The 26,956-nt window shown below is 58.0% G+C and overlaps 3 protein-coding genes and 1 long non-coding RNA gene across 16 annotated transcripts in view; 1 reads left to right on the plus strand and 3 right to left on the minus strand.

Moving 5' to 3' along the window:
- Nucleotides 1-5,842: 5,842 nt before the first annotated feature.
- CTSS (cathepsin S) lies at nt 5,843-10,560 on the minus strand. Its single transcript, XM_013304787.3, has 8 exons — nt 10,413-10,560; nt 9,589-9,770; nt 9,259-9,381; nt 8,585-8,734; nt 8,285-8,509; nt 7,070-7,235; nt 6,749-6,851; nt 5,843-6,362 (listed from the first exon to the last, which is right to left on the minus strand). Exons 2-8 carry the CDS (start codon nt 9,712-9,714, stop codon nt 6,263-6,265), a joined length of 993 nt encoding a protein of 330 aa, XP_013160241.2. The 5' UTR covers nt 9,715-9,770; nt 10,413-10,560; the 3' UTR covers nt 5,843-6,262.
- Nucleotides 10,561-10,694: 134 nt separating this feature from the next.
- LOC129782868 (uncharacterized) lies at nt 10,695-12,175 on the plus strand. The gene is made up of 2 exons (XR_008744988.1): nt 10,695-10,906; nt 11,083-12,175. It is a non-coding gene; the product is annotated as an uncharacterized LOC129782868 (long non-coding RNA).
- A 1,458-nt stretch (nt 12,176-13,633) lies between these two features.
- Nucleotides 13,634-16,673, minus strand: CTSK (cathepsin K). 2 transcript variants are annotated; one of them, XM_005244325.4, is made up of 8 exons: nt 16,513-16,673; nt 15,573-15,717; nt 15,311-15,433; nt 15,039-15,194; nt 14,749-14,967; nt 14,491-14,656; nt 14,278-14,383; nt 13,634-14,194 (listed from the first exon to the last, which is right to left on the minus strand). In XM_005244325.4, the coding sequence occupies exons 1-8, from the start codon at nt 16,518-16,520 to the stop codon at nt 14,095-14,097; spliced, it is 1,023 nt and encodes a 340-aa protein (XP_005244382.2). In that variant the 5' UTR covers nt 16,521-16,673; the 3' UTR covers nt 13,634-14,094. The 2 variants fall into 2 exon arrangements, with proteins under 2 accessions (XP_005244382.2, XP_055648022.1); XM_055792047.1 differs by lacking the exon at nt 16,513-16,673 and adding an exon at nt 16,026-16,202.
- A 3,553-nt stretch (nt 16,674-20,226) lies between these two features.
- ARNT (aryl hydrocarbon receptor nuclear translocator) overlaps nt 20,227-26,956 on the minus strand; it is a 29,147-nt gene continuing 22,417 nt past the window's right edge. For 6 of the 12 annotated variants that reach the window (XM_055791736.1, XM_055791741.1, XM_055791737.1 and 3 more), the window contains 8 exons: nt 25,380-25,490; nt 25,096-25,174; nt 24,582-24,705; nt 23,860-23,959; nt 23,046-23,196; nt 22,669-22,828; nt 21,972-22,123; nt 20,227-20,791 (listed from right to left, as the gene is read on the minus strand). In XM_055791736.1, the coding sequence (XP_055647711.1) occupies nt 20,702-20,791; nt 21,972-22,123; nt 22,669-22,828; nt 23,046-23,196; nt 23,860-23,959; nt 24,582-24,705; nt 25,096-25,174; nt 25,380-25,490 (967 nt within the window). In that variant the 3' untranslated portion in view covers nt 20,227-20,701. 12 annotated transcript variants of the gene reach the window in all.

Consider the following 26,956-nt stretch of genomic DNA (forward strand, 5'->3'; position numbering starts at 1 on the left):
CCACACCCAACGGGCAGCCACGCTACCGTTTATTTACAACGGTGGAAGAAACCCCCTTATAGCGGCGCTGGGGGCTGTCAGGAAAGCTGGCGCGAGGTGCCAGCTCCCCACATTCCCTCTGCTCCCATTTTTCCATTTATTTTCCTGATGGAGTAACGTACTGATTTATTTTCCTGCCTGTACGCCCTTTCAGCCGCTTCTGGAGGCAGCCAGGTGCCTCCAGGCCCTCCCGGTGAAAGCAAAGCAGGTTTCTTCCACGGTGTGTGTTTTACTACAAAGCCATGGGTTCCTCAACAGAGCAACCAGGGGGAAAAAAAAAACAAAAACAAACCCCAAAGCCACAAACCCCAACCAGCCACACAGCAGCGAACTGCTCAGCGAAACACAGCGGGGCTCCCCGTGCCCCAGCTTGCAAAGAACACGGCTCTCCAACAGCAGTGGGCAGAGCTCCTTCCCGCAGGGGTTTCGGCAAGGTGGACAGCAGCTGGAAGAGGAGCCCCCGCCCCAGGATTTCCAGGGTTTGAGCAGACTGCAGCAGGCAGGGGCTCCCCTGGCTGAGCGGGGCCTGGGAGGCAGCGCAGACGCCAGAAACGCTGCAGAGCTGCACCCCCACAAATGAGCTCCGCCGGGCATTAACACGCTCGTGTCGCAGCTTCACTGGCACCTCTCGGCCGCAGAGTGAGGGACGCTGCCCTGAACGCGCAGGCAGCGGGTTTGGTCGGGGCTTTTCGGTGTTTTTTCTTCTTTTTTGATGGGAGAAGGCAACGCACCGCTGCCACTGAAGCGACGCGGCCGCAGCGTGGCCCCGGCGGTGCCTCTGCAGACTGTTGCCGGTCCAAGCACACCGGTGGTTCTGGTGGGTTAATGGTAGCTCCCTCCTGAGCTCCGGGGTGCTGGTTTCCTCCCTCTTTTTTCCTCTCGGGGTTGTCTGATTTTCTGTTGCTCAAGTATCACAGCAGCATCCCAATGGAGGGCAGAGCCATCACAACAAAACCCGCCCGGTCCAGCTGGAAGGAGAAATTGTTAAGAAAGAATGTGGAACAAATCACACACAGCTGAGTTACAACCATCAGATCCTCCACCCGCAAAGCTCCTGGCCCGAATCCCACAGTGCCAGCTCCTTCACAGAGAGATGGAAACTGCTATTCCTGTGATATTTTCTTCCGGACAATGGACACGGGTTAACTACGATCCACGCTGGAGTTTTTCGGGTGACCGTAGTGCAAACCCAACACGCTGCAAACGGACGCTGCGCCGGGTGGTGTGACTGCTGCGGTGTCATTTCAATTAGTCATTGAAAGGTACTTACAAAGCGAGGCGAGAACCTCCTGACAAACTCGCGCTGAGCCAGGATTCTTCCCTGCCCAGGAGCACTCGTGAGGCCAACCTACGAAACAGGGAGGAGGAGGAGGATGATCGTATTTGTGACTTTTTCTTCGTGCAACAGAGCATGCGCATTGTAAGAGTGCAGGGGCATGCATCACCAGCTCCTAACAAGCTCGAAGAGCACAGTCAGGTGCATCTGTTGTCCAACGTGGGCATAAAAATTGTGTAAAAATTCAAATCAACTCACTCACCATCACCTGCCCACCCTCCTGGGCCTGGCACATGATGGCAGCAGCGGTGAAGTTGAAGTACGCAGCTTCAAGGGGCCGCGGGACACGTTACTCACTCCAAGATCTGAAACTTCAGGAAAATAGTTGCATTTCACCAAAGGGAAGTAAGGAGATGGGCAAAGAGGAGGATGGAACCTGGTGGCAAAGCCAGTCCTGTCAGCAGATCCCAGCCCTCTGCAGTTACAGACACCCAGACCCCCCGACACCCTGCCCAGTGCCCGGCGCGCTGGAATCTTGGCGACAAGGAGCAAGGACAGCAGAGCTACGGGACGCTTACGGGCAAGAACGAGCGTCGGGAGAGAAGACATTTCAAAACACAAGAAGACAGCGAGCGATCTGGAGCCACTGACACTGAACATCGCAGAGCCAAATGCCAAAATCCTCCGGGTGGGAAAGAACCATCCAAAGCTCCGTGTCGAAGGCAGCACTAAGCACAACGAAGAAAGGGACAGCAGGGAAGTCTCGGATCGGGTATTCTCACCGGCGGACTGTGCCACAGAGGGACACCAGCACCATCCTGACAACTGACAGCAGCAAGAACTGACTTCTGAAACATAAAAAGGGCACCGGGACGGGGAGGAGAGTCACGGAGTCATTTAGGTTGGAAAAGATCCGTAAGATCATCGAGTGCAGGCGTATTACAAGGCAATGGCAGGAAGGGGAAGGCAAAGCTGAGAGAAGCTGCAGAACAACCAGGAAACTGGGTGTCAGAAAAGCTCACAAAGCCAAGAAAGAGCATCTGTGTGCACGGGGAGGGGAGCGTCACAAGATAAAACATGAGGAACTCCTCGAGCTGGGCGGACAGTTAGGGCAGCCACGAGGAGAAGGCAGGAAACGGCAAAAGCAGGGACAATGCAACAGGAAGGAAAAGGCAAATCGGGAGGGAAAAGGCAAATCACAGGGTCAGACCTTCCAGCACCAGCGGTAAGCTCCAGCACAGGCAGAGCAAAGGCAGCAGCATGCCATGGAGCCCAGAAACAGGCTCAAACCCTGCAGACACAGATGCAAAGATTTGCTCCTGGTGAGCGTGGGACACGGCTTACTGGGAGCGCTGCAGTCCGGTCCTCCACAGCATTCCCCTTTATCAGCGCTGGGGGGGCAGGAGCCTGGCCCCCTCCCCACAACCAGCCATGCAGAACTGGGTAAATGCAGCTGGAATTGGGAGCCTCGTCTAAAAGCAAAAAGAAAATGGGAGTATCATCAATGATTTTATGGCAAAGAGAACGCGAATGGGACAACTAAATGAGAGAACCCAGGCCTTTGCGTGCCCCAAGACACGAAGGGCAGCGTAGTGCACAGCGGCAGCGATCAGGGATAGCACAAAGCGGGGAGAAACGGCCCCAGCACCCCGCAGGCGGCAGCTGCCCCCTGATACTGATGCTCTCGCTGGAAAGCGTAGGGGTAACAGCACAGCACGGGCTGAGGCTGGCAGGCACGGCACAACAGGCGGCTGCCCCCCCCAAAGCCCCCAGCCCTCCCGGCACCCAAGCAGCACAGGGAAGGCCAGCAGCTTCCCACCGCTGCCTGTGCTGCCTCCGACAGCACCGAGCCGCTGCTTCTCCCCGTCACATTCCCTCCAGCTCTTATTCCCAGCGCCCAGGTACCACCAGCTCCCGCCGGTGGCCCTTCTCGCCCCAGAACTCGCTGCATCAGGCCACGTGTCCCCGGCCCCCCCAGCCCAGCCCCTCCAGAGCTGCCTCGCACAGCACCAGCAGTCCCTGCGCTCACGACACACGCTCCCTACATACACTCAGGTGTCAGAGCCCCCACGCTCAATGCTCGGGGACCCCCCCCTTCCCCTCAATACTCCCCTGGCACAGGCTTCACGCCAGCATTTCCCCCCCAGGCTGCTCCTGCGTACCCCGCAGGGCACCCCACAAACCAAAGAACCCCCCCCGGCTTCAGTGACTGCTGCCGGCAGGAGACCCCGGGCCCAGCCACCAGCACTGCCCCAGCCCAATGATACCTCCCGAGCCTCAGCTGCAGACCCTGCCTGTCCCCCCCACCCCACAAAGCCCATTCTTAAGACACCCCCGCCTCTGGCACTGCTCTGACCCACACAGGGCCCTCCCCCTGCCCCCAAAATCCCATCACAGCCCTCCCCTACCCCACAGACACCCCCACCACCAGCTCTCCCCCTCCACAGGCCCTTCTCTGCCCCACAGACCCCCCAGTTCTCCCCCTCCACGGGCCCTCTCCTGCCCCACAGGCCCCCCAGTTCCCCCGCTCCATGGGCCCTCCCCTGCCCCACAGGCCCCGCAGTTCCCCCTCTCCAGAGATCCTCCACAGCTCCTCCCCTCCACAGGCCCTCCATTGCCCCACAGATGCCCCACAGACCTCCCCCAGCCCCCCCCCGCATGGGCCCTTCCCTGTCCCACAGCCCCCCCTCAAGCTCCCCCCCTCCATAAGCCCTACCCCGTCCCACAGGCCCCCCAGCTCCCCCCCCTCCACAAGCCCTCCCCTGTCCCACAGACCCCCCAGTTCCCCCCCCCTCCACAAGCCCACCCCCGCCCCACAGACCCCCTCCCTCCCCCAGCCCTCCATGGGCTCTCCCTGCCCCACAGACCCCAGTTCTCCCCCTTCATGGGCCCTCCCCTACCCCACGGGCCCCCCTGCCCCATTGCGACCCCCGGCGGAGCGCGGAGCCACCGGAAGTGCCCCCTGACCGGAAGCGCCCGCTGACCGGAAGCGATGGCGGCGGCGGCCCCGAGGCATGCCGGGAGCTGCAGTTTGCCCCCCCCTTCCGCGCATGCGCAGGGCGGCCCCGCCCGCCGCGGCCTGCAGGGGCGCGCGCAGCCAGCGCCTGGCGTTCAAACAGCGCCCCGCCGTGGCCGGGGGCGTGCGGCCTGTAGGGGGCCCGGGGCCTTCACCCGGCCTCGCTGGAGCCCTGCTGTCCCCGGAGAGCCCTGAGGCCTTCACTTGGCCCTGCCATGGCTGGCAGGGGTCCAGCTGCCCCCAGAGAGCCCCGGGAACTTCGCTGGGCTTTGCCGTTGGGTTTATGTTTGGGATGAGAGTGTGGAGTTTTGGGGAGAGAAAGTGAAGTGCCCCGCTCTTTGGGGGCTGCCGAGGGAAGGGGGCTGCTGCCAATGCTTTCAGTCCTGGCCACCGCTGGAGCCACAGCTGGGGGATCTGTGTTGGGCCTGGGCTCTGTTTTGTACTTGCGTTAAAAGTTCTAGGGGGGCTGAAAGACCAAAAGAGGGGTCCCAGATGGAGCAAAAGGCATACAGAGTCCTTGGGGGCACAAGAAAAGCCAGCAGATGAGTTGTGGGGGAACCCAAAGGCTCCTAAAGCCGTTCCAGAGACAAAGGAAAGCTTGGGGAGGAAGCCAGGAGCGTGAGACGGGATCTAAGCAGAGAACCTCAGCTCTCATGGGGCAAGGGGCTGAATAGAGGCACCCTAATTAGCAGGGAGGACAAAAAGAGTGCTCTGAGGGAGAAAAACACCTGAGGAGGGACCCACCCAGCACCATCCATGACCCACCCAAACCCCCAGGACCCTTCTAGTAGCCCCAGTTCCTTCCCAGATCCTCACCACCCTCAGAAGTCCCCCTGTACCCACCCAGAGCCCCTCAGTATCCCCCCATTACCCTCCAGAGCCCCTAGTACATCACAGAGCCACCTGGGACCCTCCAACATCCTCCTGGACCCTCCCAGAGCCCCTCAGCATCCCCCCAAGACCCTCCCAGAGCCCCTAGTACATCACAGAGCCACCCGGGACCCTCCAATGTGTGAGCGCTGGAGACTTGTTCGGTTCCCCCACCTCCCCCAAGGTGGCCATGGCATCGCAATGCAAGGAAACAGGAAAGTGATTCTCAAGGTGAGTTTCCCCGCTGAAACAAACGAGAAGGTGGTTTTTTTTAAAGCCTACGGTCAATACAAACATGTAAAGAAAAAAGTTAGGTGACTTTGCAGCATCAGCCAAAAGGTTTGACACGGAAACCTTTGGGACGCGTTCTGGCATCCCTGTCAGGAAAAAGCGTTGCGTGCGGTGGCGGGTTGTGTTGTACGGGCGCGGTGGCAGCATCAGTGTTTCAATATCATCATCACGGGAACCTGCCCCAGCCTGGGGCCGGGTACGGGTGCGGTGATCCGTATCCTCCGTTCCCAACTCCTCAGCACCGCTTGGAGAGACACGGTCATCTGTGGGGAGGTTTTGTGAGACTCCTCACGCATTGGCTGGAATTCCCTCTGCCACCCATTCCTGCCTCCAGAGACCAAAGAGCGGACTTTTGGGCAGTGAAACCGATTTATTTTTCAAAGAAAGTCTGCAACTTCATCAACATGGCACAGAGCTAACGTGAGAGCTGTGTCATCGTGGCAGTACTCGGTGCTCAACTGGAGAGAGGAAAACACTATCCCTGTTGTAACGGTAGGTGATCTCCATTACAAATGTATGTATCGCAATCTCACTCTTAAAAAAAAAAAAACCCAACAAAAACACTTTTTTCCCCCCAAAGAAGTCATGAGGTGCCTGTAAATCACCCTCAGAATTCCTCCTACGCACAGGTCTCCCTCCCAGCCTGATCTAACAGGAGGACGTTGCCCACAGAGCCAAAAAATGATTCTTGAAGTCAGTAGATCTGTGCAAGCGTAGCATCAGTGGTGTAACTGAGGGCTCACCAGTCCTCGCTGCGGCGCGGGCTCCGTCTAGATGAGCGGGTAAGAGGCGTAACTGGCGATACCGCAATGGTTCGCGTGGTTTCTCGACATGCGGATATAGCCCTGGTCACCAAAATGCACACCCCAGCTTTTGGGACAGGAGACAGACAGACAGGAGAAAAATTAAATTCCTTTTTCTGCAAGCGAAGCAGCAGCTTTAGCAACATCACAGCATCGAAGCGTTGGCGTTAAATGCTTCTAATCCCGTCTTAGGTTATGGCAATTGACGTAAGGGGAACTTGAGGGGGGGTGTAAGTGTATTTTAGTTGTGTTTAAAGTTCTGTGGTGCTGCTGGGGTGACGTCAAGGTGCTTTGACACGATGAAGCACGAATCCCTGGGTGGAAGGACTGATACCATCACCCAGCTCTATCAACACCCTTAAGGAACCGTGAGGGTGGGCAGCAGGGGGGGTGCCCTATAGATCCCGAGCCTATAGATCCCGAGGGTTCCGTGATGCATGGTTGTGCCTTTACCTGTTTTTCACCAGCCAGTAATCCTTCTCGTTCAGGGTGCCGTAGCCGATTACCACGACGGCGTGATTCACCTCCTGCGTGCACTGGGGGTCATCGTACACACCTGGAAAAAACCAAGGAGTTGGGAAGCACGGCAGCAGACCTCGCCCGTGAGCCGAAGCCGACCGTCAGCACCGTCAGCAACGCTGCTGTCTCGGTGTGGTTGGGTCATATCAATGCCTTCACCCAGGGGTTAAGCCCCAACCCGCCACTTGTCACCGGCTTTACGTGCAGAAGGACACGGGGGGCTGTGGAGAGGATCTCTGGGGTACGAGGACGTACCTGACTTGTACAAGAAGAAGGTGGGCTGGGTGGCGTCAATGGCGACGGAGACGGGTCCGATGTTGGCGACAGCATCTTTCAGGGCGGCTTCGTCAGCGTATGGGAGCTCGACGTACTTGGAGCAGGTGGCGGCGCGTGCGGACGCGTTGTACTGACACGTCCCGTTCTGGGGGGAGCGACGGGGAGGGGAGAAGAGGAGCATGAGGGATCCACCAGGAACAGCTCAAGACCTTTGGGTATTGGTTTTCTACAGCTCTCTGTTACTCTGTGCTACCCCGTTCTTCTCCCTGAGCACCGTCTCTTGGAAAAGACACCTGGAAGGACCCGAAGGGACCATCCTACCCATCTCACTTCCCCACGCCAAGAGCAGCCAAACCATCACAATGGAACCCTCAGCCTTTTTTCTAGAAACCTCTGGTGACATCACTTCTACCACTTCCCTAGAGAAACTTCCTCAGCCTTCCCACCTGAAGTCTCAGGTTTAACCTGAATTTATTTCAGCCCAGGGCTTCTCACTCTCCCTGCAGACACAGAGAACAGCATCTCGTGTCCCTGTAGCTGCTTTAGGCAGGTCTGAGGGCTCCTATTCCACCGTCCTTCCTTGGGCTGAGCTGCTGGTCCTCTGACCTCTCTCCACAAGCCATCTTTTCAAGACACCAGGTAATTTCAGGGCATCTCTTGACTCTGGCCATCAAGACTTTAGGATCTTTCTTTTCTCATGGCTCTTTCCTTACGACCTCGCAGCTGTCACACAGCATCTGTTACAGGTAATGCTTAAAAACAATGGTTTGCACATCGTTCCCTGGAAACCTCAGCCCACTGACATGGTAGAAATATCGATATCCCGTTTGGAAAGTGTAGGAGATTAAATAATACAGAGAGCTGAGGCGAGGAGCCAGGACTCCTGTCCCATTTTTCCCTTCCGTATAGTACGTTGCCTAATCATTTATGTAGGACTGAAATAACCACGTAGGAATTCTGGCTGCCAGTCCAGTCATTCACCTATGAGTAAAAAACATCTAAAAGTCCCTTCCCTGGGTTTGAAAGAATCAAGGGCAAAGGCTGAGGAGGTGACACGAGCCCTGGTGGAAACCAAGGCAGAGGGAAATCAGTGGGAGAGGAGGAGAACGGTGCCTACGCCGCAGAGCAGAGCGACCGGCCGCGTTGCTTCTATCCCCAAGTGCTTCTCACGTGCTGCCACGGTCTGACGCCTACCTGAGCTGTGTAGGGGTAGGAGTCGTCCGAGTCAATCCCTTGGTTGTCGATGATGTACTGGAAAGCTCTGGTCATGAAACCTCCGCTGCAACCTTTGTTCCCGTACATCATGGAGCAGTCGACGAGGTTCTGGGCGCTCAGGGACACCAGCTTCCCTGTCTTCAGCTTCACCTGGCCTTCGAGGGCTCCCACGGCACTGAACGCCCAGCACGACCCACACGCACCCTGCAAAAGCCCCGGAGACATTCAGAGTGAGCACGGCACCCAGCCACGAAGAGCCACGGGGAGAGAGCTCCGCACCTGGTTCTTCACATCCGTGACGCATCCCTTCTCCCTCCAGTCCACCGTGTCCGGGACTTCGCTGCCAGGACGCGGCCGGTACGTGGAGCTCGGCTTCGGCCGGGAAGCAACGTTCAGCCCGGTTAACAGAGCCGCCACTTCCTTGCTGGTCTGGTGGGAAAAGGAAACACCCGCTCATGATCTCCTGGTCTCTTAAGTCCTGCACGGGGGGTGTCGGAGGTGGATTTCCCTGAGCTACAGGAGTTGGCAGGTTTGCAGCGTCCTGGGCTTTTTATTTTTCACATCTAATTTCCAGCCGTTCGTTGGGAAGGGCAAGATTTCTCGGCAAGGACCAGAAATCCCTGGAAGCTGGTGTTTCATTAACCAACGCTACAACCTTGGGACATTGAAGAGGGATGATTTGCAAACATATATAATGACCAGGATCAGGTCTGCGTGCCCCGTATGCTGCGTTAAGGAGATGTTTCCTCACACCAGATTGCCTCACGCTGGCAGGTCGAGCACAGGAACGTCAGAGCAGTTTGTCCACAGCTGCGGGAGTCCACAAGAGGATGGGTCCAGGAGGGTGTCTGGGAGTTTTTTCCACCCCTGACCCACGTCTATTCCTTAAATCAACCTCGTGGGTAATTAGAGACAAAGAGAAGCCCCTTCTCAGCAGCACAACTAGCACCTACCATGTCCCCCAGGTGGTTCATGCCCAGCTCGTAGGAGTGCAGCCCCAGGGAGTGCTCCAGATTATGCAGCGTCACCAGTCGCAAGTTCCTCTCCCATGTCGCCCGCCGCTCCTCTTCCTCTCTCTGCCATGAAAAGCAGCCCCGTGACGTGCACCAACGCCCCCCACAGCCATTTCATCCCGTTTTATCCCACCAAAAGCTGTCGGGAGCCCCTGCCAAACCACCCCTGGGAGCTGTCAGCTCTTCTCCCCGCTGCGCGATGCTCACGCCAGAGCAGCACCCAGCAGCTCAGCACCCCGAGCTGCCTCCACCCCCCCAGGATGCCCCTACCTTGTGGTGGTACTCCTTGCCGTAGGTTTTCTTCCAGAGCTGCCAGTGCCACTCCAGCGTGGGGTCAGGGAGTCCCAGTGCCACTGCGAGCGTGGCCAGGAAGGCGATGGAAGCCAGGAGCTTCATCCTGCTTAGCTGGGACTGGGGAGCCGAAGGCTCAGCGCTGGAGCCGTGCTTGACCCCTTAGTGACAAAGCCGGTTTGGTCAGGGAGGCAGGACGGTGATGACATCCTTGACCTGGCCTGCCTGGCATGCCCTTGGTGGGGTTTCTACACTGGTGCTGCCACCAGCTCCTGTCCTGCCTGCCCAGACCAGCACCAGCGCCGCCCGCCCCACACTCTGGCCTCGTACCCCCAGCCCCTGCGAGACGGGGAGAGAAATAAATCCCAGCCAGGACTGGGGAACTTCCCCGGGAGGGAGAAGCCTGCAGGACCCAACTCCTGCCCTCGCGGACACGGACACGCAGGGACGCATCCGGACACACGCCTCGTCTGACGGTGCCACCCTGCCCGAGAAACTCTCCCTGAAGGAGGTTTACACATCACCTGGTCAAGCGGCTGTTTGGAGAAATCTGTGTTTTCCAGCACCCTAAAAATAATAATAATAATAAAAAAATTTAAAAAAAATCCTATTTTGATCTAAGCAGCTCCCAGCAGCTCCTGAGGACGGGCTACTACACATGGTGCAACTACCCAGAGAGGACTTGGAGGAGATTAAAGGTAAGATGGAGTCAGAGTCAACAAGAAATATTGCTCCTTCAGTTTTACTTCCTCAAAGCTCAGCCCTCCCAGAGGGCTGTCAAAATCCCAAAGCACCCAACGTACCTGAGAAGACGTCTTCTGACCTCCAGCTCCACGGCAGCCTGCCTGGATGGGGTAGGGGGGATGCTGGGGACAAACCCAGCACCCCCTCAGCACCAGGACCCCCAGGACCTCCTGCACAAGGCAACTGCAACTCGTCGCACAAATCACGAGTCAGGAAATGAGGAAATGCTCTGATTTCATTTTCACTTAGCCGGGAACTGGGCTTACTGGGCTGGTCGTGGGGTTATTTGAAGCAGAACCATCGACGCCAACAGAAAATAATTGCAGATGAGAGTTTCTTATTTCCAGCACCCCACAAATGAGTGGTGAGGCTCTTGTGGTGGTTTATGGGGCTGGGGGGCAGGAGCAGGGGTAACGCTCCTCCGATAACGATTTTTGCATTTTTTTCGCTTGGTGCTGAGCTGAGAGACAGGATGAGGTCAAGCACGGAGCCTTGCTGCTGGTTTTACCTGAGCTCCCATCTCACCGCAGCACCCACCAAACCAAAGCCAACGGTTAGCATAAGAAAAAAAAGAAATATCACATTTATTTACTTTTTGGTGAGGCAGCGTGGGCAGGGAGGCATGGTTTAAATATAGTCGGGGCTGGAGCTGAGCTGGCCGGCCTCGGCATTGCATGGGCAGCAGGAGACTCGTTTCATGCATCCGTGACGCATCCCTTCTCCCTCCAGTCCACCGTTACGTTGCGGTCAGGCTGAAAACAGGGTCGGCGATGTCTTCAGCTGCCTGGAAATCGGGCTCCAGCCTCAGGTCAGGGCATCCCCTGGGATCCCACGAAGGACAGGCAGGCGGGAGGGTGCGTTTGGTACCACCACGGAACACCACGGGATATAAAAAGGCTGCAAGAAACCATCTTCGAAGAGAAGAGGAGGAAGCAAAACAGCATCTCAAGGGCTTTGAAGATGCAGTTGAGTCAATTTCTAAATAGCTGCCAGAGATTGCAGAAGTTCTGAATATTTCTGAAATAATTCCCAACAGATTATTCCTTATTAGTGGGTAAGTTCCTGGAGAGGGTGAAGGAGACGGTCATCCTTGACGAGATGCTTGAACAAGCCAACTGCGGTCGCTCCGTCATTTCTGCTGCAGACCTGCAGAAAGGGGACGGCGTTCCCGAGGGAGGGAAGGCTGGCACTGAGCCAGCACACTCCAGCCCAACGGGGGGACTGGTGGCATCTCAAGAGCTTGTCCTAAAAGCATGGAACCCCTCTGGATCGGGGGCGGGGGGGAAGCACCATAGTTCCCACGGTTCCTGGCCATCCTGGTACAGCCCCGGTCACCATAACACCCACCCCCACTTCTGGAAGAAGAAAGCAGCAATAATTAGACAACAGGAGGTGATAGTCTCCTTCCATACCACCCCTCTCCCTTAATTTTTTCTTTCCCCAGCAGCCACGGGAATAACCAAATTTGCATCTTTTGGCCAAAAAGACTGACCCTCCTGACCCCTTCCCTGCCGGATTCCGTGCTGCTAACACTCCAAAGGCGGGGGCAGAGGAAAAAAGCTGGTTTTTTATGTGCTGGAGCGAGTAAAAGCCACCGGGAAAATACCAGATAAAGGTGAATGAATTAGTTTTATCTATTAAAAATACATTTATTGTTTGTTCAGTCCTACCAAGGCCAGAGATGAGAGACAGACAAGGAAACCAGGGGGGTTTAGCCCAGCTCCGACGTGAGGATAAAGCAGCTTCGTTGACAGAACTGCCCACAGTTGGGTTTTGTTGTTGTTGGTTTTAAAAAAGATAAAGTTTGCCGTTGCTGAACGTAGCTTTGCTGACGTGGCAGGGGTTTTTATTTTCCAAAGATGTCTCTGACCGAGCAGGACTCATTTCAACACTTTGTTACTTCTTGTTCTGCATTTTCAATGGTGAAAAACATGTTCACAAATAAATTTTAACGCTGGGGCAGCCGGGTTGCAACGAGCCTTGAGGGATGGGACACGGGAGGGGGTTCGCCACCGCTGTGCCCCACCAAACCCACTCGGTTTCTGCCTCCGAGAAGCACCAGCCCTTTGTGCTGACTCAGCACCCAGGACCGCTGGGAACCCTGGAGTCCCCCCCAGCAGAAATCCCGTGTAACGAGTCAGGCGGGAGCAGTTTGGGTGACCGATGCCCACTGGGGTTTGCAGGGCTCCATGGAGCAGCTTCGTCCCGCTCAGCCGGGACTGGGGAGGCAGCGCCAGGTCCCGGCTGGGGGGTCTTACACCCCCACCGACTCTCCAAGCCACCACCAGCCCCTTGGTGCCTTTTTCCCAGACGGGGGGCTCGCTCCGGTCGCACCAGGGTAACCCTGACACCGGGTCAGACCCTTCCAACACTCACATCCACACCCCCAAAGAAAGTCTTTTCTAAGAAAACTTTACGCATCCCCAAATATTCCCTCTGGAGCTTTCTGTTTCCATCGCTGTGGCAGCTCTTGAGGAAAAGGAGCAGCGAGGGGGATGCACCAAGGAGGTGGAGATGCGCTCTGTCCCCCAGGTGAGTGCGAAAAGGACCGGTTTTCCATGTTCTCCAGCCAAAAACGATGCCAGGGAGATGGCACCTGCCTGCCGGCTGCGGGGCAGCGCCCAGGGAGCCCAGCTCCGGCGCCAGGGGGTCCCTCCGCTCGTGGAAATGCTCCCACCGCTCTTCCTTTTGGCAGCGTTCTGGTCCTGAACCACCCTGAGGGCTCATCCTGGCAGCCCAGGGAGTCAACCAGCATCCCGGCCCCTCTCCATCACCCCCCAGGCCCTTCACCACCCACTGTGCGGGGGTGTCAGTGGGAAAAATAAGCTTAAAGTATCTAAACTGGGGGGGGGGGGGGGGTGTTTGCCTGATTTTTTAAAGCAAATGTCACCTTCCCTTTCTCTTTGGGTTTTGACTGTTTGGGTTCTGCCTTGCTGCATCACTGCGGTCGTTTCTCAATGCGCCGCGTTAACAGAAGGGCTTGGATCTGGGGTTTTGGGGTGCAAAATGCCACTCAGCCCTGACACAAATGTTTGCCCTGAAGCCACAGCGCCAGTGCCTGCACCAGCTGTTTGGTTCTTGCCCTGCTTTCTTCCTCCTTAATTCCGCCACCTATGTCTCCAACCTGTTCCAGGCGTCCTGCAAAACCAGCTGGGATTTTGCAAAAAGCCCCTGGCGCAGCCGCATCTCCCCCCGCTCTACCCCAGAGCCAGCCCCTCTCCAAAGGGGAAGGGCTTTTCCTCAGCCCCTTCCCACCACAGGCCAGCAAACCAGCCCCAGCCTTTATTCCCAACAGTGTTTATTTTAAAAATAAAGTCGTATCGTTCTCCGCAGCCCCCACTGGGATGCAGAGCCGGGGGACACAGATCCGTGCTCACCGTAGGGGATGTTCCACCCGTGGCGCTCCCCGCACGTTCTCGGAGGCAGAGGCCAGCGCGGGATCTATTTGCACAAGCGTCTCCACATGGATCAGACTCCGGATCGTCTGCGGCCGTGGGAAGGCGAAAGCCGGCACGCACAGCACCAGAGTCCCGGGAAAACGGAGTTGGGGGCAACTTATGGCACCGTTCATCTGCAGCTGGGGGGCCTGTCCCCTTCCCCAGGGGCATTTCTCATGGAGAGGCAGAGATGCCCCCCCGGAGCAATGTCAGCTTTGGATATTGGGAGCGAAAAGGCAGAGTCTGAAGGCAGGGAAGCGGGGGCGGCCGGGCACAGCGCGGGAAGGGAGTGCGCCGGGAGCGCTCACATCTTGGGGAAGCTGGCGAGGTTGGCGATGCCGCAGGCGTTGTTCATGTTGCGCGCCAGGAGGACGTAGCCCTTGTTGCCCCACTCCTCACCCCAGCTGTGGGGGGAAAAGGCAGAGCCTGAGCTGCTGCCAGAGCTGCCGGCAACCCCCCCCTTCCCGGGGAAAAGGCCCTGCTGTACCTGTTCTTGATGATCCAGTGCTTGGTGCCCTTCTGCGTGCCGTAGCCCACCGCCAGCACCGCATGGTTGATGTTTTCGGCGTTGCAGCTCTCGTCATAGTACACACCTGGGGAGCGGAACGGAGGGTTACGCTCTGGATAAACCACGTGGCCGTGTCTCAGTTTCCCTGAGCTGCCCCGTGGGCACTGAACGGGGCTCCCCCCAGCCCCTCACCCCGGCTGTAGAACTGGAAGGAGGGCAGGCTGGCATCAATGCCTACGGAGACGGGTCCGATCCTGGCCACGGCCCTTTTCAAAGCTTTCTCGTTCCCTTCGGGGATTTCCCGGTAGCCGCGGCACTTGGCTGCCTTCCCGGTGGGGCTGTACATGCAGCTTTCGTCCTGCGTGGGACCAGCAAGGTCAAGGTGAGACGGGGATGGGGGGGCAGCCGGGGAGGAGCAGATAGCCACTGTCCCCCCCTCCAGCCCCAGACCTGGCCGATGTAAGGGTAGGCGTCCTCCGAGTCGATGCCGCGGTTCTGCCGGACGTAGTCGAAGGCGTTGGTCATGTAGCCGCCGCCGCAGCCGTCGTTGTTGGCCACACAATCCACCAGGTTTTGGGGGCTGAGGGAGAGCAGCTTCCCCGTCTTCCGCTTCAGCTGCCCCTCCAGCGCGCCCACCGAGCTGAACGCCCAGCACGAGCCGCACTGGCCCTGTGGGGACACGATGGGTGACACCGAGGTGGTCACCCCACTCTGGGCACCCCTGGGAGCACCCTGCTCACCTGGTTCTTGACGGGTGTCACGTAGCCTTTCCTCCTCCAGTCCACGGTAGCCGGGGCTCTCTCGGTCCAATCGGGGACGTAGAGCGTCTCATTGCGACGTGGGCGGTCGTGGGGCACCTTCAAGCCCGTCATTGTCCTCACCACCTCCTCGCTGGTCTGGGGAAGGAGCCCAGGATGGATGAGCGCAGCTCCGGGCAGAGCAGCACCTGTGGGTGCTCAGCCCCCTCTCTCCCACCCTGTTACTGTCGCCCCCCCACCGCGGTGATGCTCACCATGTCACCCAGGTGGTTCATGGCCAGCTCGAAGGTGTGGACACCCAGCGCGTGCTCCAGGTTGTGGGTGTTGATGTACTTGAGGTTCTTCTCCCAGATCAGCCTCCGCGTCACCTCATCTGCCTGCACCGCAGGGTGAGACGGCGCTGGGGTCCTGCCCATGTCCCCCAGCACCACCATGGGGACACCAGTGCCAAGGGACATCACAGCGTGGCCCTCGGCTCCCCCCGGGGCCGGGACCCCCCGCGGGGCTCTGTCCTACCTCGCCGTTGTACTGCTTGCGGTGGGTTTTCTTCCACAGGTCCCACTGGGCGTCCAGTTCCTGCTGGGGGTGCAGCTGGGCCACCGCCGCGGGGACCAGCAGGGCCACCAGCGTGGGCCACCACATCCCAGGGAGGAGCCGAACACTGGGGACAGAGACAGGGACAGGGACTGAGCTGGGGGCGTGTGTGTGTGGATGGGGAACTGTGCCCATGGCCACATCAAGCTACAGGGGACTGGGACCCCACGCCCACCCACGTGTTGGGTACTGGGGCTGGGACCCCATGTCCACCCCACTTCCAGGCCACGGGGGACCCCATGCACCCCGCTACCGAGCCATGAGGGTCTGCCCGCCCCCCCCCCCCCCCCCCCATTAATGGGGCTGGGGGAGATCAGAACCCCGTAACCCCTCTGTTTTCAGGTCAGGAGCACCAGCACCCCCTGCCCACCCTACCTTGGGCCTTGGACCCCCTGCCCCCCCGTGGGGCTGGGACCCTGCTGCGGCAGCGCTGGCCAGGCGCAGGCATCACATGAGCTGGGACAGCTGGTTCCCATTACCGCGCCCTGGCGCCTCTCCGGCAGCCCCCGGCCACCGGGAAAACAAATTTTGGGGGCGCATGGAGTAGGGGGTGTGGGCGGGGGGGGCACCCAGGCATCCCCCCCCACCTCACTTTACCCACTCGCCCCCAGCACCCACTTTCTCACCAGCTCCCCGAGGCAGAGCAGGGATGGGGACACCAGCCTCAGCCTGCAGCCCACGGCCCCGCTCGACGCTCCGTGCCTCAGTTTCCCCTTTTGCACCTCTAAGGGTCCCGCCACTGCCACACGGGACCCTCTTCCAGCCCCCCCTCCCACTGGGGTCCATTTCCCTGGGGAAAAGCCACGCGACCACCCCAGCAACACCCCGCTGGGTCCACGGGACCCCTCCCCACGCCACTTACCCCAGCATCGTGCCGCTGGTGGGAGAACGCGCAGCGCGGGACCGGGGGATGCGGGTGCCGCGGCCCCGGCTCTTTTATGCCGCTGGATTGAGGAAGTTCAGAGGCAGCTGGAAAATTTTGGCCCTCGCCCGGATTTGCAGAGGGTTGGAGAGGGGGAGGAGACGGGGTGGGGGGATGCAGCAGTGGCTCCCTCCCGGCTTCACGTGATGCTGCGGGGCAGAGCTGAGTCAGCCCCGGCTCAGGGGCTGGTGGCTCTGGATCCTGCCCCGGGGATGTCCTCCTGCCCCGGCATCCCACCCTGGGGACACCCTCCTGCCCCGGCATCCCGCCCCGGGGACACCCTCCTGCCCCGGCATCCCGCCCCTGGGACACCCTCCTGCCCCGGGGACAGCCTCCTGCCCCGGGGACAGCCTCCTGCCCCGGCATCCCACCCTGGGGACACCTTCCTGCCCCGGGGATGTCCTCCTGCCCCAGCATCCCACCCCGGGGACACCCTCCTGCCCCAGCATCCCACGCTGGGGATGTCCTCCTGCCTGGGTATCCTACCCTGGGGACACCCTCCTTGTCCCCAAGTCCTGCCCCAGGGTAGAGGCCGGACGGGGCTGCTTCCATTCCACGTGGAGCAGAGGACAGGACCTCACCTCTGTCCCCAGTGTCCCCAGTGTCCCCAGCCCAGCAGTGCTTCCCCTTCCACCACAGGATTTGGCCACCCCATGCCCAGCTCAGGGTGGGGGCACAGGCTTGTCCCTGAGCCCGGGCAGCACCACCAGGGGAAGCGGGGCCAGACGGTGCTTTCTGCCGTGACTGGCACCTCGTCACCGCATCACAAGTCAGAAAACCTTGTTCACTGCCGGGAAGGTCCCGGTGGCCACGCTGGGGACACCGCCACCATCACCATCACCCAAGGAGGGGCTGTCCCAGGGAGCCGGGCTGGGAGGGAGCAGGGGGCAGAGTTCAGGGGACGGGAGAAGCACCGAGGCACAGCCACAGGCTGGCAGTGCACCCACGTCACCCCACGGCCCCCGCGCCCCCACCCCGGCCACCCAGCAAGGGGGGGCTGAGTCACCCCAGGGCTCCGCCGCGGACTCATCGCCCGAGCACGGGGCCCTGACTTGGCCGCGCATGACCAGGCGGCGAGGCCACCCACCCAGGGACCGAACCGTGGGGAGCAGGGGGTTTGAGGGGGCCACGCTCCTTGGGGACAGGGCCAGAGAGAGATCGGGGGCAGGGGGGGACGCAAGGCTCCATGAGGGATGCTCGGCTGTATCCCCTCTCCGGGAGAACACGACCCACAAAGCCAGAGATCACCAGGGCCTGCTAACAAGCACCAGCCCAAGCTGCAAGTGATGATGATGATGATGATGAGGAAGAGGAGCAAGGGAGCGAGCTTGGGATAAGGGCAGGACGCGCAAGGGTCCCGTCTCTGCGGCCCCAGCAATGCCGTGAGGCTGAGGACTCGGGGCAACAGCACGGGGAGAGGCAGAAATGAGACAGAGCTCTGAAAAAGGGAAAATATCTTGTTGTAAAATCTCTGCTACATATAATCATCTGCAACTCCTGTGACAAGAGGGAGCCCAGGCCCCCCCAACACCCCCCCCAAGCCCCCCGAGGAGGAGGTTGGGCTCCTGCTCGCCCCAAGCAATTGTACAATGAAATACACCCCCCCCCCCCACATTGAAAAATAGTACAATTATCAAAAAAAGGGATAACGATGGGTGCCCCCACCGCTGGCACCACACACCGGCCCCTCCAACAGCCCCCGGGAGGGGCCTGGGGACCCCGCCAGCCCCTCACCAGTCCTTGTCCTCTGTCGGCTGCTCCAGCTGGTTTTTCCCCCCAGCAGAGCCCACGAGTTGGGGGGCTGCAGCAGTGCCACCCGCGAGGGCTCAGGGAGAGACGGGCTCTCAGCCGGGGGGGGGGGGATGGGACACGACACAGACCTGGCAGCTGTTCCATCCGTGTGGCCCCCAGGTCCCACTGCGGCGCAAGGGGGGGGGGGTGTCAAAGCACCACGGGCAAGTCCGGCTCCCGCTGCTGGCGGACGGGGCTCCAGAAAGCGTCAGAGCTGCAGCTCCACGAAGGTCGGGCTCCCCTGGGCTCCATTTCTGTAGAAATGGGTATTTTCCTCCTCCTCCTCCGGCAGAGCGCTGCTCCATCCTTCATCCCGGCAGGGCTCCAACACCGGCGGGGTGCTGGGCCTTCCCGTGCCCCCTCTGCCCAGGGGGGGTCCAGATCTCCTCTGAACCAGAGAAACCTTCACAGGACGGGGACGGCGCGGGACAGGGCAGCGCGAGGTGCCCACCGCGGTTATTGCTGGTCGCGGTTTCCCTGGGTGAAAGGACGGGGCTGGATCACGGGACGTTTCCAGACTCCCTACCAGGAGGTTCCCACCTTTCCGCAGATAAAGGTGGAAGTGGTGTTTGGAGCGAGGAAAAAAAAAAAAAAAAACCCCCACAAAAAACCCCACAAAAACACCCAACAAACTCCTTCAAATCTTGATTTTCCAACACAAGCAGGAGAGGAAAAAAAATAAATGAAAAGCTTTCTGCTCAGCTACCCAGGGGAACCTCTCCGGGTCTCCGCAAGTAGGACGCTTGCCAGGAACCCAAGTGTTTCAAAGCCTTTCTGCTGGGGACGTCGCCGAAATGTGCTCTTCGGAGGGTCTCCCACATCAGCCCAAACCCCGCGTCCCTTCCCTGCCCCACGCCAGCGGAGAGGGCACTCACGGCCAGCCTGGGGGGCTGGAGCAGCCCCACCAACACACAGGGAGGAGGGAGAAATGCACAGATTTCATCCGAAACAAAAGCAGGCTTCCAGGAAAGCTTCATAATCTTCTTCCCCTGCTGCACTTGTGCCAAGTTGCCTTCCAAGTCTGACTCCGCAATGAACAAATTTTCCTGTTGAAACTGAAGCAAGGCTTGCCGTCGCAGGGGGAGTCAAACCGTTCTTCCAGCCCCTGCAGCCCCTGAGGAGAGTAAGACTTGCCAGAAGGTTTTTTTCCACTGAAGGAGCCAGAAGATTCAAAGTCAAGGTTTAAAATTTAAAAATGACACATTGAAAAAAAAACCCCAAAAACCCAAACCCAACCACCAAACACCATTCTGCTCCCGGTATTTCCCTGCTCTCCTCAGTTTTGTGATTTGGCAACAGGGTCATCATATGGCATCGTTTTTTCTTTAAGGAGACGGCGAGTCTAAGAGCAAATACTGCCGTTCGCAGCTCCTAGTGAAGAACGCAACTCCAGCACGTCCAGAACCCGACATCCAGCTCCTCGACGAAGGCGAGGAACTCAACCTAGACGTGGGGAAATCGCACGGAAAGCGCAGAGCGGTTTTTCTTCCCCCCGCCCCGACACAAAACCCGCTGAACCATCGGTTCACGGCAGCACAGAAACCATCAGCTGCGAAACTGATGCGTGGAGAACAAAGCTACATTGATAATATTTTTTATGGCTCGTTAACAATCCCGTCATTCACACGAACGACTGGGCCCCCCCCCCCCCCCTCCGGGAGTTTATAGGTCGCACTGACAACCGAGGCCCATCATTGCACAGTTCACGGAAGAGACGGCGTCCAGACACGCACCAGCGTGGGAATCCCTAGAGCACCCCGGGCTGGAGGCGCAGGAGCAGCCCCCCAAAAGGCGGCCAAGCTCCCTCCAAGCTTGTGACCAGGATTCCTCCGCAAGCATCCTCCCGAATTGTCTTATACAGGGTTAACGCTTGGAAGAGTTTCTTCCAATATTTAAAAAGTTACAATACTTTGTGTTTTATAGAAAAAAAAAAAAAGTCACGGTAAAGAAGATTGAAATAATAATAAAAAAACCCAACAGTAAAAGCCACCTTACAACTTTGGAGGGGCTGTCCATCCCTCCGACCCACCCAGCGTGCGGAACGAGAACCGCTCGGGACATGTGGGGCCTTCGGTCAGTGCGTGCGGCTGCACTCGCAGCACTCAAGTCCTGCTGCCTCCAACAGTCCCCCGCTGGCAGCGCCGCGCCGAGGTGCCCAAAACCAGCGCCCCTTCCTCCTGCACGGCCGCCCATCCTCCAGGCTGTGGGGCAGAGCTTCGCCTCCAGAAGGTAGGAAGTGTTTAGAAAGTTCAGCAGTCTTTGAAAAAAAGACTTAGGTGTTTTCCTTTACACATGGATATTATTATATAGTTATAAGTTGCTTCCCCTAGGGCTTATTTTATTCTGAAAAAGAAGGGAATATATTCAGCTCTGGGAACTCTTCGTTGTTGTAGTTGGGTCCTTGGTCTCCCAGCATCGTCAGCATGTCCTGTGAGGATACAAGGAGAGAGTTACTCCCTGCTCTAGAGTACCACGTCAGTGATTTAGTCACGCAGGAGTTTGCCAGAGCAGGTGCTGTGACCTGGGACGGTCCCTTTCCCCCCCCGGGACGGTCCCTTCCCCACCCCACCCCACCCCCCCCGAGACGCACAGGGTTTGCACCCAAGGCTGCAGGAGAGCAGCAAACTTAAGTCACGAGCGGTGACTTAGGAGGGGATCCTCCTGGTGAGGAGGATCCTCTGCCCTGGTGAAGCCACCTCTGCAGTGCTGTGCCCAGTGCTGGGCTCCCAGTTCAAGGGAGACTGGGAGCTACTGGAGAGGGGCCAGCAGAAGCTACGAAGACGATGAGGGGACTGGAGCATCTCCCTTAGGAGGAAAGGCTGAGGGAGCTGGGGCTGGTCAGCCTGGAGAAGGCTGAGAGGGATCCTGTCAATGCCTACAAACACCTTAGGGGTGAGCACCGAGAGAACGGGGCCAGGCTCTTCCCAGCGGTGCCCAGCGCGAGGACCAGAGCCACGGGCACAAACTGCAACACAAGTTCCTTCTGAATGGGAGGAAAAACTACTCTGAGGGTGGCAGAGCGCTGGAAGAGGCTGCCCAGAGATGTTGTGGAGTCTCCTTCTCGGGGAAACAGCCCAAACCTGCCTGGACACAACTGAGCAACCTGCCATGGGAGAACCTGCTCCAGCAGGGGGTTGGTTGGTCTGATGGTCTCCAGAGGTCCCTTCCAGCCCCGACCTGTCTGCGGTCCTGTGACTGCACCGACTCCTTTGAAAGCAGGGGTAGCAAGTCACAAGTGGAGTTCTGAACTCCCTTATCTTCATTTTATTGGACTGGGGGCAGGGTAAGGACGTGTGTTTGGCTTCTTTTGTTATTAATTAGAGCCAAAGGGTTAATACAACTGCAGAGTGGGTAGTTTCACACTGATCCTGCAGTGGCCCAAGACACAAATCCCATCCCGCTGACGCCCTCCTCCTGCCCTCCCCTCTCCAGTTCCAGCTCCATCAGGTTATCCACAAGTCTGAGACCTCACCAGAGATCATGAAGTAGAGGGACAAGCCCTCAGCACTTCAGGCAGCTGCCCACACTCAGGCAGCAAAAGCCCGTTCGTTCCCACAAATCAGCCCACACCAGTCCTCGCTCGGGAGGTTACAAAAGCACCGTCTTACTGAGAAGACCTCAGGCTGGCTTGGCTGCGGCTGCTGCACGTGTTGCTCCCCAGACGCTGGGCCATGGTGCTGTCCTTGCCACTGCGGCCACATCCCCACGCCTTCGGCTGCCCGCGGCTCGAATGTGCTGGGCGTCTGCGCCGCTTCCGTGGCTGTTGGACAGAGAACAAGTCAGCAGCCGATTCCTGGTGTGGGGCTCCAGTTTCTGTGATCCCTGAACGGCGCTGGGAAGCACACAACTCGTTCTGTGGTGCCTACTGGTAAGATCTCCCCTCCAGGAAAAGTCACTGACCACACACAGTAAGGCATGCGTCGGCACCCATCCAGGGGTGGCACAAGAAAAACGCAGGGGAGGCCCAGGGGGGGTTGTTTCCTCCCAGTGAGCCTTAGAACGGTTCAAAATTCACCTGCTCTGGAGCCTCATGCCGGGGCGATGGTTAAATTGAAATAAAAACCAGTAAAAGCCACCTTACAGCTTTGGAGGGGCTGTCCGTAAATTCACCTGCTCTGGAGCCTCATGCCGGGGTGATGGTTAAAGGCGATAAAGGCAGCGTGAACAGGGATTGAGCTGTTTGGGCATTGTCCCAGCACACGGGGAGCGCATCACACACGGCTGGAGCTCCCAGATTTCCTCTGAGGGGATTTAGTTGCCCCCCCCCCCCCCCCGCCAGGTCCCAGCACCCCAAGTCATACTCACTGAAGCCGGTGCCACGGCTGGCAAGGTTCGGGTAAGCAGCGCCGGTAGGAGAAGCCGTAGAGCCAGGTGCTGTCATGGGACTGAAGGAAGACGGGGTGCCTTGGAAAGTCCCCATGCTGAAGGAAGGGGGCCGAGTCTTCACAGTCTGGGACCCCACTTGCTGTAAGAGAGCAAAAAACGGGAGAAGAGGAGAGATGCGTTTATTCTGAATGTCAGCCAGGGTGAGAAGGTGCTGGACTGGCCCTGAAGGAGGAGGCGCGCGGGCGCGCAGCACTGCTCCGTCACCCAGCGTCAGAGCCGGTGGATTTGTGGCGGCGAGAAGGGTCTGCAACGCAGCGGGGGCTCGGGGCCTGCACCGAGGGTTCAGGCTTTGCTACCTGGGGCGTGAACACCGGCCGTGTCCCTGGAGCCCAGTTGGTTCCGCTGACCTGAGCTGGGCTGGAGTGGCGTGAAATCTGTGCTAAGATCCGGCCCGCTGACGAGGGCTGCTGCTGAATAATGTTGACAGGAGGTACCATGCTGCTGCTCCTGCAAGACAGGAGAGGTGCCCTTAGGACACTGGGCATCACGTACAGGACAAAGAGCCACAAACACCATCCGTGTGAGTTACTGGTGCGGGGAAGCAAGCGCAGAAACGTGGGTAACTTCGCCAGTGCCCATCGTGCTGCCCTGCTGTGGGTACAACTGGCAGGAGGTGCTGGGTTTCTGGGCAAGGCGAGGAGCGCTCGGTGGGAGTTCTCACCCAGCTCAGCTGCTGGGCTTCGGTCCGAGAGGCACAGCTATCCCGCAGACAAGCTGTGGCAAGGAATGGCGCAGACGGCTACGCGGGAATCGAGGCAGTGGCTGAGACGGTGACTGTGAGGGTGAGGACTGGCACGGCAGAGGAAGGGCCACGCTGACTGCACACAGCCCCAAAGCTCCTGCACCTCTGAGCAGGAGCAAAGCGGCACTGGGAGGAGAGCAGGAGCCCTTCTCAACCGCATCCCTCAAAGAAACCAGCGCCTGGATGGGCTCCCCTCCGCATATTTTCTGTGCGGAATGTGTAGCAGCACGTTTACGGACAATCGCTGCCAGGCAGGGAGAGGCTGGGAACACTCAGCTGTTGCAGGACACACAAACAGAACAGGAACGACCGCCGGACAAGGTAAAACTAACGTGAGGCCATTCCGAGATGAGCAGGGGAAGCCTCACCTGAAGTTCTCAGCAGGTCGTGGTGGGGTGAAGGTGTTTCCCTGCGTGAAGAGGGGCTGGTTGGCAGGCACTGTGCTGGCAGGAAGGGCTTTGCTCTGGTCTGTGGAGAGAGGGCGATTCGCGACAGGGCTGAGAAAGCCTCGGCAGCAGGAACGGGGAGAGAGAACCAGTTGCGAGACACATGCCCGCATGAAGGAAGGCTGTTCTGAGCCAAAGTAAACGTGACTGTTCTTTATCCAGCCATGGACTCCAGATGGTTTTGTAAAAGCCTGTTTAATTTGATTTCCTCTCCATTTTCTAATAAACTTGCATTAAAGTCCTCTGGGGTTAGAGCATCCACTACAGTGCTCAGACTAGGAGCACAGAGCACTGCTCTCTAGGGACAAGCAGGAAGGATGGGACTAAGGCAGGCAGTAAGAGCAGGGCAAGAGATGCTTTTTCACCCAGCTCCCTCCCCACACCTCTCCAGCAAAACGTCGGCTGCAGGACAATTCTCTGTCACAACAGCCCGTCAGCGCAGCCAGGAATCACCCACCCGGCATCCAAATCGGCTGTTCTGCAAGGCCTGGGCTGCCACGACACAGTCACGCCAAGCCTCTGCGCCCAGAACTGGGCTGAACGACTTCAGAAAGAGCAAAGTGCACTCCCGACCGAAACCAAAATTGGATGAAGACGCGACGCGACGTGCCCCTGGCCGTGCCCGACAGCCCAGCGCTCCCCACCTGCGTTGATACTGCTGTAGATTTCGCTGAACCTTGGGTCCCGCTCCTGATTAAAAAGGCTCTCTGCCTTCTCCAAGGGCTTGCTGTGCTCTGGGCCGGCAGCAGTCACCGGCTGAACGGGAACCTGGGAGCAGGTACAAACGTCAGCTGTTAGCACAGCACAAAGGAAGCCAGCAGTCTCGCACCAGCACGGAGAACAGCCAAAGGCTTTGCAGGAGAAGACTTTGCACGCAAGCGGCCGCGCTGCTCTCCGGGCTCCTGTGTATTTTAGGGGGACAGTGAGGCCATTTAGGGCTGGCAGCACCACCACGGGCAGGGCGGGGAGGATGCCACAGGGGCAGCTCAGAATCAAGCAAGCAGATCCAACAAAACCCAGGGCAGAACTGCCTCCTCTCCGAACTCTCAGCAGCCTCAAGTCAGGCTCGGGTGGCCACCTTTAAAGCCCCAGCAAAAGGTAATTTAAATAATGCAGGACAACAAATGGAAGGAGTAACCAAACCCCCTGTTGATTTACCTGTGAGTGGTCATAACCAGACAGGCTCTCTCTTCCTGGGACCACTTCCAGCTCTGTCTGTTGTGGCGGCTGCTGCTGCCTAAAATAGAAAGTGTCTGTAATAGGAGAACACCGGCTGCTAAAAGCGATTGCCAAGGAAACAGATACTCTGTGGTTACACCAATGATTCATTAGCCCAGAGGAGTTCATTGCTGCAGAGAGGAAAGTTTGGCTAGGAAGGCTATGTGACAGGAGGGCAGAACCAGCAAGAGAGGCATGGTAAAAGGAGCTGAGCACCTCCTGACCTTGAGGGCAGCTGTGCCGTGCCCATCTCCAGGGGAAGGTTGACACTCTGCCCCAGCTGGGGCCTCTGCATTGAGTTTGACAGGGCAGGTCGAGACTCCTGGCTCGAGTTCCTTTAAAGCAAAGAAAGAAAGAAAAAAAAAATTTTTTTTTTTTTTAAATACCCAATGAAAGCAAACAGTTGGCTACTGCGTGTAGGAAAGCACACTTGTCTTGGACAAGATCGGAAGCTTTGCTTTTTGCAAAAGCTGTTTGAGTGAAGGATCCTTCCACTCGTTCCCATGGTCTCTGAAATGGGGTGTGTGTCGTGTAACAGAACGCTAACGGCTGTGAGCCAAAGGGCTCTGCCCCATCCCACTCGGTCGCTGAGCAGGGGAGCAATTAATAACCTACACCAGGAGCATGGCCAGATCTGCATCATCCTTAAAGCACAAGCAAAGGTTGCAGGAACCTACAAACCCCCAAGGTTTTCCGTTCAGCTCTGTCAGACGCTCCAGAGCTGGAGCCTGCAGAGACCACCAGCAGCTTTAGGTTTTAAGCCCAAGACGTTGGTGGAATTCTTTATGCTCTTCTGTTAACTGTCACAAGTCAGTTAATGTTTAACTCCCACAGGAAAGGAATTAAAATCCAGCGTTTTCCCGACAATTCTTTTGCAAATTGCTGCTTCAGTAGGACCTGATCTCGAAGATGAAACAATACAGATATCCCAGCAAAGATGCACATAGATAAAATGCACCTCAAACACAATCAGACCCAGACTGCTGCTTCTCTGGTCTGAATTTATGCAGTGCTTTTAGAAGGCATAGCATGGATGTGAGAATGGATGCGTGTGGAATGAATGAGTTCAAAGAGATATCTCTAACGGCGGGACAGGAATTAAGGCCTGTATCAGATTTCAGCCCTGCACTCAGACCACAGCTCTTTAGAGCCAGAGGGATTTGTCACTGCTCAACCCTTAATACTTTCTCGTCAGAAAGCATCAGCTCACTAGCTGCAGGAAGGGAAGAAGTGCCACCCGCACTCTAGGACCCTGCCTCACTGCAAAAAGGAAAAAAAAAAAAATAAAATAATTTCCCGGCTTTTCACTTGCCCACAAGCAGCCTAGCTTTCTGTTTGCCTGGCTGGAGAGACTCCATTTGCTGCACCCACCAAGCCTGCCGTTCTGAATCACGCGCAGGCACATTTTTTATTTTTTATTTCAGTTGCTGCTCTTCTGTAAGGGGCCTGGAGCTCACTCCACGGGAAGAGAGAGCAGCTCTGATCACTCCCAAAGGAGATGATGCACCAACCCACTAGAATAGTCAAGGGAGGGAAAAGAAGAGCGCAGCAGACAGCAGCCTCCCCACTGCAGCTCGTTTCTGAGTCCAAGGACAAACTACAGCAGTGAAGAAAAATAAGTGTTTGCTTCCTCCCGTCAGCTGCAGACAGTCCTGCTCACATGAAAAGCCACTCTCAGGGCCGGCCGCCCCCCCGGACCGTCACGGCAGCTCGAGCTACATTCAAAGGCAGGCTTCGCTAATATTAGCTCCGGGGGCAAACACGCAGCCAGGAGGCTCGCTCCAGTAACCAGAGTTAAAAA

The sequence above is a fragment of the Falco peregrinus genome, chromosome 19 (assembly GCF_023634155.1).
Source record: "Falco peregrinus isolate bFalPer1 chromosome 19, bFalPer1.pri, whole genome shotgun sequence".
NCBI classification, from domain to species: Eukaryota; Metazoa; Chordata; class Aves; order Falconiformes; family Falconidae; genus Falco; species Falco peregrinus.

Coding starts and splice junctions, on each gene's coding strand:
- CTSS (XM_013304787.3), bottom strand. CDS start 9,714: ATGAAGCTCCTGGCTTCCATCGCCTTCCTGGCCACGCTCGCAGTGGCA. Junction 8,510..8,584: donor TCACGGATGTGAAGAACCAG/GTGCGGAGCTCT, acceptor GGGCTTTTGCAG/GGTGCGTGTGGGTCGTGCTG. Junction 6,852..7,069: donor CTTCTTCTTGTACAAGTCAG/GTACGTCCTCGT, acceptor GGTTTTTTCCAG/GTGTGTACGATGACCCCCAG.
- CTSK (XM_055792047.1), bottom strand. CDS start 16,126: ATGGGAACCAGCTGTCCCAGCTCATGTGATGCCTGCGCCTGGCCAGCG. Junction 15,195..15,310: donor TGAACCACCTGGGTGACATG/GTGAGCATCACC, acceptor CTCCTTCCCCAG/ACCAGCGAGGAGGTGGTGAG. Junction 14,968..15,038: donor TGACACCCGTCAAGAACCAG/GTGAGCAGGGTG, acceptor GTGTCCCCACAG/GGCCAGTGCGGCTCGTGCTG.